The sequence below is a fragment of the Lytechinus pictus genome, chromosome 5, assembly GCF_037042905.1.
Source record: "Lytechinus pictus isolate F3 Inbred chromosome 5, Lp3.0, whole genome shotgun sequence".
NCBI lineage: Eukaryota > Metazoa > Echinodermata > Echinoidea > Temnopleuroida > Toxopneustidae > Lytechinus > Lytechinus pictus.
Window position 1 is genome coordinate 24,683,274 of NC_087249.1, and position 11,939 is coordinate 24,695,212.

Here is an 11,939-nt window from a genome sequence, read left to right on the forward strand (position 1 = left end):
TTGAATGTCAAATATGCATTGTGTAAAATTGGGAGTTGGGAGAAATTAATGGCGAAACTCAGATTTACAAACTTGTTTTGCTCGTTTTGCAGCTTTTCAATTTAGACCTCATCCAACACTTTTGAATCCTGCTCTTTTAGTGATGGCATGATCATAACAAGCATGGTATCATTTTAAAGAAAATTAAATGATCTTTTGAATGATGTCAAATATGCATTGTGTAAAATTGGGAGTTGGGAGAAATTAATGGCCAAACTCAGACTTCCAAACTTTTTTGAGGGGTATATATATATATGATATATATAAATATATGATTTATATAGATATATATATATATATAAATAAATATATATTTATATATATATATATATATATATATATTGGGGGTTGTTTCATAAAGCTGTCTGTGACATTACACATATTTTATAAAAGAGTGGAATTTAAGACAGGCGAGTTTCTCAATCACTAATAAGTTCAATAGTGAGGTTTGTTTACATGAAACACATTGTTATTGCAAAGTACATTTTCTATAACAGAGCTTATTAAAGAAAATTTACAATTTCTTTGAATATATTAGTAATTAAGCTCACATTTTTGGATAGTTTGTACTCCAGTCATTAATAAAAAATTGTGTAACTTGCTTTATGAACCACCTATTGATGTTTAGGGAGTGTTCATCAAATCAGAGTGTACATTCATTCATAATAATATACAAAATAATTAACATGTTATTTATACAAACTCTCTTGGATAATTATATAAAAATGTATTATTGAGTAATGTTAACACACACTTGATTTATTTTCTTGATTATTGTTTAAAACGGTTTAAACATAACAAATGGCTTGTTGAATGTTAAATTTTCATGAAAGTTCTGTCTCTCTAAGATGTTTCTGTGTCGTTTTATCCCATGTTGAAAATATTTTATAACAAGACTATCAAGCATTTTTATCTTCCAAGTAATTATCGATCATTTTTAGTAAACACTAGAGAGGGATTAGAAACAGCCGCTTCCCTCAACTCATTGTATTTTCAAGACGCCAACTTCAAATTTGCAAATTAATTAAACGATGCTTTAGAAAAGTAAGATGAATGCTGAATAACATTGTTTCAACATGGCTTGCCAATTACAAAAATTAGAAAAGATAACCTTATCCATGATTTTATCCTTCCAAACTTTCCTTAACATTGTCAAGAAAATTTGAATGGCGCTTGTTCTTAAAGTTTAGCGTTTGAATTTTTTTGGCATTTATTGTGATAATAAATTAATTATGATAACAAATGTTCAGAACATGCAGAATCTCATTGTAATTTCTTTACCCAGGCATCAAGACAGATATTAGGGGTCGTGTTGTGTTTCTAAAGAATTTTCATAAATGATAATCAACATCAATATTACCATTATCATCATAGCTGTTATTTTCATTGATTTCTATTATCAGGGAATACCTCAACGCATTATTTGTAACATTGATAGAATCTGTTATTTGTACACCTATAAAATTTTGTTTTATATTTTAAATATTTTTACATTGATATTTCAGAGTAATTTTAATTGAAAAAAAAAATGCCTTGCAAAATGTTTAAGAGTATCCCATAGCATGATTACTTTGTGGAAATTGGGACCAAAATCATGAATTCTGATATCCAAGCCGATTCTTATTGTGTATGATTGATGGGTGTAAAACTAAATTTGGAGTATTCTTTGCATTTAATATTTTGACGTGGTCTTTCTTTAAAAATAAGCCACCAGGGGTCTGTTTCATAAAGGACTTGCAACTGTTGTAACTTTGCCATAATGGCAACTACCATGGCAACGGGGCTCAGCAGCCAATCAGAATCAAGGTTTCCATGGTAGTTGCCATAATGGCAAAGTTAAAACAGTTGCAAATTCTTCATGAAACGGGCCTCAGATGCTCCACTATAGTGCAACCTGATTTTGGAACAGATTATATTTGCTATAAATGGGTATGGAAGTTAGAGGGAAGTAATTTTATTATGGGAAGTACAATTTCGATTTCAATATTCTTATAGTGTTGGAATAAAATAAAATTGTATGCCTACATGCAAATTAAAATGCAAGCTGATGTGATCTCTATTTTTTTTTCTCTCCAAAATCGGAAGTCAGATGGATCCTTAAGTGAGCAGTGATCTAAAAACAAGTGGGAGTATAAAATATTTCTGTAGTTTAATCCAATAACCAAATAAGTTTATTTTGTAAAGGTGAATGAAAATCTCTCTTTTTTTGTATAAACACAACTTAAGCCTTCTCTGAGATGAGAGAACTCTTCAGATCAGAAGATTGGTGTGTCAAACTTATTTCTCTTAATAATAATGTAGAAAAGATTCACCTTGTCTAATATATTTCATCCTATGCCTTCTGCATGCATATCTCTCTCTCTCCAACCCACTCCCCTCTCTCTCTCTCCCTCTCTGTTACTCTTTAAATCCGATTCAGCAGAGGGAGGAGGCAAACATCAAAGTGAGGTTGAAGAATCAGTCAACAGAAAATTGACAAGAGACAAGATCGACCTTGATGTATTTAATTCATATCAATGTACGATGTAAAATCTGTTAGTAAAAAGGGAAATATAGATTAATATAGAGTACGATCTTGTTTGCGATGTGCTTACGAATTGTGAAGATGGCTGAGTTTCTATTTTTCCATCATGTTTGAAGGACAAAAATTACCTAGACTTTTTAATAAAAAAAAAACACAAGTAATTCTGATAATTGTCGTATGGTTGAATTAAGGAGGAGGGGTGTAGTCGATTATATTGTAAGGATTACTTAATTTAAATTTCATCATTTAACAAAAAAAGATAAGATGGTTATTGTTTCTGAGAGTATATTTCCCGAAGATTGGATTTGAAAAACTAAAACTTCTCTAGATGCTGGTTGTGCTATTGAAGTTTGTTTCAATTTCGAAACCCATTTTAATAACGGGTAACCAAGGCGGCTGTCATGACGGTACAGATTGCATCATACCCTGCATTGATCAAATAGGCTGGAAGCCCCTCCCCCTGGAAAGGGGAATGGGAGGCGTTGTAAAGGACGATGACGGCCGAGAAGGCAAGACCATTCCTACAGGCATCGTATACGGTCTTGACACCTATGTGGTCCCTGGTATAAACAGATGATAAAAAAGAAGAAACAGTCATATGACTTGAAAGTGAATTTATATACGTGTATATATAGGTCTACTGGAATATGACACCCACCACCACAAAAAGTAAATAAACCAGAAAAAAAGTATTTCATCTCCCTTTTATTTAATACAATACCCCAAGAACAAGGGCAAACCCCCTTTAATCAAATGGCGCAATTGTATACATTTAAAATAAAAACAAAAAAAAAGTTTTTATTATTAGTAGTAGTGGTATAGTAAGTATATTAATATACTTCCACCATCATCTACATTAGTATTAATCTATTTTTATATTGCCAACGCCACTAATAGACCAATGGCTACTATATTCACCTACTCTTTGTTAATACGACTTTAGAAACGAATTAATCGTAGAAGAAAGAATGTGAGGTTTAATGAACTTGTCATTTTTTGTTTAAATATCACACTTACTTAAGCAGATGTGCAATAATGATCGATGATCCTAACTTGGAAAGCAAAGGAACGACCATGATCCATTTGCTTTTACTAGATCGTTCAATGTCTTCTCGTCTTCTTCCGCTATTCCTGCACCACATCGAACCAAAGAGAGGTCCATACCAGGCAAAACCAAGCAACTGCAAAACAAAAATGAGCAATGAATTATGGATGTGTATCTAAATATCAATGATTTAAAACAACTCAAGATCGGCTGTGAATAGTGGCGAACTGAATATTTGATTTTATCTAATCTTAACCCTAAGGCTCGGGGGCGGATTCCGCCCCCTATACATTTTTTACGATAAATCCGCCGCGCGAAAATTTTTCAACAGCGCCGCTCGCTGACTTTTTACTTTCATATTTGGCACAACTTTTGAGACCAAATTTGCGATGCCTCGCCGCCCGCGCTCAACGCGTACGCGGTTACGAAATTACGCAACATTATGTAAGTGCATGTCAGACCCCAAACTGCTCAAACACGTGAATTCTTGTACAAATCCAATGCAAATTGTGTATTTTAGCCAAAATTCATAAATGTATCATAATTTCTACTTTTACTGATTAAACTTAATTAATTTTGTCTTGATTATGATCAGAATTAAATCTGCAACAATTTCCACTGAAAAGACAATAAAAAACAAAAAGTCGAAAAACAAAGAAATACATAAGAAATTAAAAAAACCAATAAAATACTAATGAAAAAAATTGCGATACCAGAAATTTTGTTTGAAGTACATTATTTTGATTGGGATCAAGACTCTGTGAATAAAAAAAAAACAGTTTTGGGGCCGTATGACAGTTGATTAGAGCAAATGTTTTATTTCATGCATAAATTAGCATAATTATTTCAATAAATGAAAAATCTTATTATATATAAAGAAAATTAACCATACAGCCTTGTAGATTTTAAAGCAATTAACTTTTCAATGTATAAATATTCAAATTGAAATGCTGTATATTTATTTTTAAGTCTACAAAATTAAAATCTAAATCTGATATTTATCTGGCGACTATTCCAAGCTGATCGGAGACGGACGGTAATAACGTAATTTTCGACGCAAACTAAGCTCACAGTGACAAGATATTGAAATGATCTTAAAATAATCAATTATATATATATATATATATATATATATTTATTTATAATTTACCTGGGAAGCAGCCGTTGACATAGCAATCCCTAAGACACCCATGGCTGTGTTTTTGAGAGCGCAGGTACGAGATTTTGGTTCTCAAACTTCTTTTGGTTGTTTGGCTCGGGTCTTTGGTAAAACATAAACATTATGAGAAAGTAACAAAAAGAAGAATTTTCTAGGAAAATGAGATAATGTTCAATTGTTCAATTCGAATTTGATGAACATAGAGCTGTAACTAACTACCAACATTCACTTATCATTACTTGTAAAAGTAAAACCGTTAAAATCCAATTTTCAACACTTCAGCAAGTATATATTCGAACAGAAAGCTGTAATATGACAAATCATGATTTGGATTAGATTAATGGCATTATAGAATCTTGTTGTAATTGATGAGGTAAGCAATGTCCCTTCATCACATCTATACAGTAAATTACTGTTTGACCAAATGACATGATATTTTATAGCAAAACGAATGTACTCACCTGGATGTCCCTGCTCTATCAGCCTCTCGCACGTGTCCTGACGCGAATTCCCGCCAAATTATATTCCCAGTACAACACTTCAAAACTCACTATAGAAATGGCAACGAGTCAAGTTTACCATACGCACGTCGATGTAGACCGAATCCGAAATTTGTATGGTGATATTTATACGTGGAATTCTATTCATGATTTATTTTTTTTATCACGAGAGTTTATTCTTCTCGAGGACTTTGGATAGGGCACAGGATCGAAAGAAGGTTGAAAAAATGGGTCATAAATCAATGGTGTTACGTTGAACAGTGTTTCTTTTTCTGGGCCTCGTTCTATGCAGCTATCACTAAGTAAACATACGACTCTCAAGTTTGAGGTCAAGATTTCGTACTGTCCGTTAAAAAAAACTTGACTGTGGTTACCAAGCTGTACAATCCAAGTTACATCCCATACCAATAGTATTGCTACTATAGGTTGTGAATTTTCGATGCTTATGCGGGATGCCTTCCCCCCCCCCCCGACACGTTTTACATCGAGATCGGGCATCTATATCACTATTGAAAGGCCCTAATAGTTTATTTCGTTATATTTACGTCTTGCAATCTTGATCTGGATATCATAAAGGACGTATATAGGCTTTGATAGGCATAAATGTCGAAAATACACAACCTGATGAAATATAGGGGCCTAAAAAGCCAAATGCAATTTTCTTCATCTTTTTGTTTCCATAATAGATTATATTGCGCCGCCTTGCGTACAAGTTAGTCCATGCACTCTTTCTCATGATGGGGGTCCTCTTTTAAAAAAAGTTGATTTGAAGACCTTTCTTTTCGAGATTCATTGGGTTATATATTAAGAGAGTGAAAATAAATAAAGAGGGTGGGAGGAGAAAGAGAGCAAGAAAAGGGAAGAGGATGAGGAGAAGAATAAAAAGCAAGAGAAAAGGGGGAAGATGAAGGAGGAGAAAAAGAAGAATAGGAGGGGGATCGATACAAGAAAAACAAAAGGAGAAAAGTAAGAAGAAAATGGGGAGCTTTAAAATGTAAAAAAAAACCACCATAATATTAAAAGAATAGAGCAGGGGAAAATATGCGAGACATACAGAAATGATAAACATGAGCTAGAAAAAAAACATCTAAAGACACAAGGAATTGAATGTTGGGTCAAGGGTTCAAGAGACAACTACAGAGGAAGCAAAGGAAGGGAAAGATAAGATTAAATGGACCGACAGAAAAGAGAAATAATAAGATTTCATGGAGGATAGTGGATGCTCAAGAGATAATAAAAAAAAGAGAATGGGAAGGAAAGATATTTGTATGATACCAGTTTCATGATTTTAAGCAATATAACTCCCCTTCCTTGTCAACAAATAAAGGGGAATCCCTTTACGCACTTTAGAATGATAAAGAAAAGAACAAAAATTAATCATATTCATTTTTCTATTTTATTGGTTCATTCATATATACTATGAAAGTCACACATTACAAACTGAATTCATATAATCAAGTCTGTATCAGGCACTTTAAATAAATTATTACCATGTACAATATTCTATGAATTACTCAATCTAAGATTAGAAAATAGTTCCAAAATATTTCAGTACCACACAAAAGTTTTATAACACAATATTCTCTAAATGTAATGCTGGTAGCAAAGAAAACAGTTACTTCTGTTTTAACAGTTTAACGAGAGTATGAATGCATAAATGGACGGAAATTGCCTTGCATATACATGGCAGAAAGACGATGGGCTAAAAAAAGATTAATACTGTACATGAATACATAAAACAAGGTGGGGAATGAATGTAAAGGGAGGGGGGGGGCTAAAGATGTGAAAATCTCATCATTTTGCAAATGGGCCATAATTAAATTGCTTATTGGTTCAAAACAAAAGCTATTATGGGATGTGTTATGGAATAGCGCCATCTGTGGCGAGATACCGGAGAGTGTAACAAGATGGAATCCAGTAAATGGCTGAACCCAAATGTATTATTAGTTTGAAGCCTCCGTTATTTAGGTTGATACTGTAGTGAAGTTGATAGTAGGAGTAGAAGAGACGACAAGACAAAACATGGTGTCAGGACAGAGCTTTTATTGGATTCTGTGATGTTGATTTTGGACAGTTTTTCGTGATCGTCGGAGCAGATCGGAAAACGGAAGGATGCACTTCCGAAACGGCGAATGTTCACAGAGCATGACCGAGATGAAATTGTAAGTCCAGCTTTTGATGAGACATTTTATGACCTCCCAATATTCCTTAATGATGCTGGATGATGCTGAATGATGCTGATGATAAAGTAGTAATATCTGATTGGAAACAAGGGACAGAACTGGGTGCTGAAGGACGAGTGACCGGAAATACCAGACAGTTTTCATCCCATTGACATTGCACAGGAAAAGTGCAGTGAGTGACCGGAATTACCAGCTGTTTTCACTTGATTGTTTCCAGGGTTAGAAAAATTCATCATCAGTACAATGGAGCAACTGAGGCCTCCCAGACAGATGAACTTTGAAGCAAGTGACCTTTCCTTAGAGTGGAAACGGTGGAAAGATGAGTTTGTGCTCTACGTGGATTTGAGCATGGATGGTAAAGAGGACAAGGTGAAGCTCAAGATGTTGAAGTACCTTGTTGGTCCACAGGGAAGGGAGCTCTACGAGACGATAAAACCTGAAGGGACAAGATTACCGAATGGAACCGTGCAAGACGTCACTATGGCCCAGGCTCTGGATGCTTTTGAGAAGCATTGTCAACCAGTAAGGAATGAGACCGTGGACAGGTATCGGTTCTTTACTCGAAGTCAAGGTAGTGGAGAATCATTTGATTCGTTCTTAACTGAACTCAAACTGTTGGCGGCTCACTGTAACTTCGGAGATTTAAAGGAGTCTCTGATTCGGGATCGGATCGTATGCGGGATCAAAGATGGCATGCTCAGGGAGAGACTTTTACGAGAATCTTCACTTGATTTGGACAAGTGTGTCAAAGCTTGTCAAGCATCTGTGCTCTCTAAGGCCAGATTAGATGTTCTTGTCGGTGAGCAGCAACAATTGGTTCATGCAGTGAGCAATAAAGAAAAACCCAAGAACTTGCAGGCAGTGCAGTGTAAATTCTGTGGACGTTGTCATGAAAGGAAAAAAGAGAAATGTCCAGCCTTCGGGAAAGAATGCTTTGCATGCAATGGAAAAAATCATTTCTCTAGTGTGTGCAGGAGCAAAGCCAAGAAAGATGGTAAGGATCAGAAGAGAGATCCAAAGAAACCAAAGAAAAGACCAGTCCATGTAGTGGAAGCAGGCAGTTCAGATGAAGAATTCCAGGAAGTTCAGACAGTGGAACTGGAAGGAGAGCATGCTGTGTACGGGATAGACGGGGGAAAGTTCAAAAAGAAAATTTTTGTGCTGATGACACTAAGTGGGAAAGATGTGAAGTTCCAGGTAGACTGCGGAGCAACATGTAATGTGATCCCTAAGGCGCTGGCAAAAGAAGTCATCAAGAGCAAGGACCTTGTACTTACTGTCTTTAATCAGACAACTGAAGTTCCTCTTGGCAAGACCAAAGTGAAAATGATGAATCCCAAGAATGGAAGGAAATACAAAGTGGACTGCATCGTTGTAGACAGAGAGTGCATGCCAATACTTGGGAGCAGTGCAGCCCAGCAGATGGGATTGATCAAGGTCTGTGAGGAAAACATAATGTTGCTGAAGGCTGACACAGATTGTGAGAGTACTCTAAGCAAGCAGACCCTGATGACTGAATATGCTGATGTGTTTGAAGGGACAGGAAAACTTGAGGGAGAGTATCATATGAGTGTGGACGAAGACGTTACACCGGTGATCCACCCACCAAGACGAGTACCAGTGGCTTTGCAGACCAAACTAAAGGAAGAATTAGACAGGCTTGAAGAAGGCAATATAATTGCAAGGATAGAGACGCACACCCCTTGGGTCTCAAGCCTTGTCTGTGTGGAGAAGCCTAATGGGAAGCTGAGAGTATGCTTAGACCCAAGAGATCTGAATAAGGGATTGAAACGAAGCCACTATCCCATGACAACAATAGAAGACATCCTATCAGATTTGACTAATGCGAAGGTGTTTAGCACCTTTGATGCGAAGAACGGATTCTGGCATGTCCAATTAGACGAGTCCAGCTCGGAGCTGACAACATTCAACACTCCCTATGGCCGGTATCGTTGGAAGCGTATGCCTTTTGGTCTGTCCACCGCTCCTGAAGAGTTCCAAAGACGCCTGAACTTGGTGCTGGAAGGTCTTGAAGGTGTCAGATGTGTGGCGGATGACATACTGGTGTTCGGTAAAGGGGAGTCAGAAGAGGAAGCAATAAGAGACCATGACAAGAAGGTTAGAGCCTTGATGAACAGATGTCGGGAAAGAAATGTAAAGCTTAACATAGAGAAAGCTAAGCTTAAAGTGAAGGAAGTATCATACATAGGACACACAATCTCTGCTGAAGGACTGAAACCGGATCCTAAGAAGGTGGAAGCAGTCTTGAAGATGCCTAACCCTACGGACGTAGCGGGAGTCCAAAGATTTATTGGATTTGTGAACTACCTGAGCAAGTTTCTGCCTGGACTTAGCGACCTTTGTGAGCCACTTCGCAAGCTGACGCAGAAGGACGTAACTTGGTGGTGGGCAGAGGTGCATGACAGGGCAGTGACAGAAATAAAGAAGCTGGTGACTGCAGAGCCAGTACTCCAGTATTATGACCCATCCAAGGAATTGACGCTGCAAGCTGATGCTTCAGACACTGGATTAGGTGCAGCATTGATGCAAGAAGGACGTCCAGTGGCGTTTGCCAGTAGAGCCCTAACTGATACAGAGACAAGGTATGCACAAATTGAAAAAGAACTATTAGCAGTAGTCTTTGGTTTGCAAAGATTTCATGTGTATACCTATGGAAGACCAGTAAGTGTGCAATCAGACCACAAACCACTTGAGATCATCACTACAAAACCACTCCATCTAGCACCAAAGAGATTGCAGAGGATGTTAGTGAGAATGCACACTTATGATGTGGTAATCAGATACAAGCCAGGAAAAGAGATGTACTTGGCAGATACCCTAAGCAGAGCCTATCTTCAGAGTGGCAAGACTGATGAAATGAGGGAGCTAGAGACTGTCAACTTAGCAATGCACATCCCAGTTTCACAGCCTTTGCTTACTGAGATCAGAGAAGCAACTAAGAGGGATGAGACTATGCAGAGACTACAAGAGATTATCAAGCAAGGTTGGCCCAATGACAAGAAGGATGTGGAGCCAGACTTAGTCTCATATTTCCATGTTAGAGACGAGCTGAGTACAGAGAATGACCTCATATTCAGAGGAGAGAGATTGGTCATTCCAAAAGCCATGAGACGAGAGATGACGTTACAGATTCATGATTCCCACATTGGTGTAAATGGATGCCTGAGAAGAGCAAGGGAATGCATGTATTGGCCAGGCATGAGTAGCCAATTGAAAGACTTTGTGCAGAATTGTGAGACGTGCCAAGAATATGGTAAAGAACAACCCAAGGAAACACTAAAACCCCATGATGTGCCAGAGAGACCCTGGGCAAAGGTTGGTGCAGACCTATTTCAGCTGGATGGACGCCACTACTTAATTACTGTGGATTACTTCTCAGGCTATTGGGAAGTCGACTATCTGGAGAAGACACTGGCCACCAATGTTATTAGTAAACTCAAGGGCCAGTTTGCACGATTCGGGATTCCGGATCAACTTGTCACAGACAATGGACCACAGTTTACTGCAGACGAGTTCAAGAGGTTTGCAAGGAAGTGGCAGTTTGAACATACAACATCGTCTCCCCATTACCCTCAAAGCAATGGGAAGGCGGAAAGCAGTGTGAAAGTTGCAAAATCTCTGCTGAAGAAGGCTAAGACAGCAGGAAGTGATCCATACCTCAGCCTTCTGGCATTTCGTAACACACCAACACCTGGTATGGGAAGCAGTCCGATACAGAGAATAATGAACAGGAGAACTAGGACTGTGCTACCAACTACCAAGAGGCTGCTCAAACCTGAGATACAAAAGAAGGTTGGAGAGGAGATGAGAGCAGCCAAGGAGAGGCAAGCATGCTACTACAACCGAGGAGCCAGAGATCTGACACCCCTGAAAATAGGTGACCATGTTCGTCTGAAATCAGCAGGGGGTCCAAAGAAGTCCTGGATGAGAGCAGTAGTGGTAAGCTTTGCTGCAGAACCTAGATCCTACAATGTCCTTACCCAAGATGGCGTTACTTATCGACGAAATCGACGCCATCTCAGAAAAGTTAGCAAAACAACTGATAATGCTAACAATGAACTAGACGACCTGGTGATTTCTCAACCCGAGCGAGAGATTCAGCCTGTGGCCCCCCCACAGGACCCTAACGAACATCAGGCCCAGACGACTAGATCAGGAAGGCGTATTCAACGACCTCGTTATCTGGACGATTATGTGACCAGATAGAACTTATAAATTCCGGACATAGCTAATAGAGTGGGAAACAACCAAAAGTTCTAAAGTTTGAAATGTCCACCCAAGTGTGGAAATACTTTTATTTGTATTATTTTTTTAATTTAACGCAAATTTTGGCATGACAGGTTAAAAAAAAAAAAAAAAAAAAAAAGAAAGCAGAAAGAAAAATAGATTGGCTACTCTGAAAGTATTTGATCTATCATATTTTGCAGGTTTTCATAATACATGTGTTACTATGAGGTAGATTGATATA

The 11,939-nt window shown here is 37.5% G+C and overlaps 2 protein-coding genes across 2 annotated transcripts; one reads left to right on the forward strand and one right to left on the reverse strand.

The window, feature by feature from the left end:
* Positions 1–1,244: 1,244 nt before the first annotated feature.
* Positions 1,245–5,361, reverse strand: LOC129260374 (uncharacterized). The gene is made up of 4 exons (XM_054898362.2): positions 5,229–5,361; positions 4,759–4,869; positions 3,581–3,744; positions 1,245–3,123 (listed from the first exon to the last, which is right to left on the reverse strand). The coding sequence occupies exons 2-4, from the start codon at positions 4,798–4,800 to the stop codon at positions 2,937–2,939; spliced, it is 393 nt and encodes a 130-aa protein (XP_054754337.1). The 5' UTR covers positions 4,801–4,869; positions 5,229–5,361; the 3' UTR covers positions 1,245–2,936.
* A 2,332-nt stretch (positions 5,362–7,693) lies between these two features.
* LOC129261462 (uncharacterized protein K02A2.6-like) lies at positions 7,694–11,677 on the forward strand. Its single transcript, XM_054899522.2, has one exon. It carries the CDS (start codon positions 7,694–7,696, stop codon positions 11,675–11,677), a length of 3,984 nt encoding a protein of 1,327 aa, XP_054755497.2.
* The last annotated feature ends 262 nt before the right edge of the window (positions 11,678–11,939 follow it).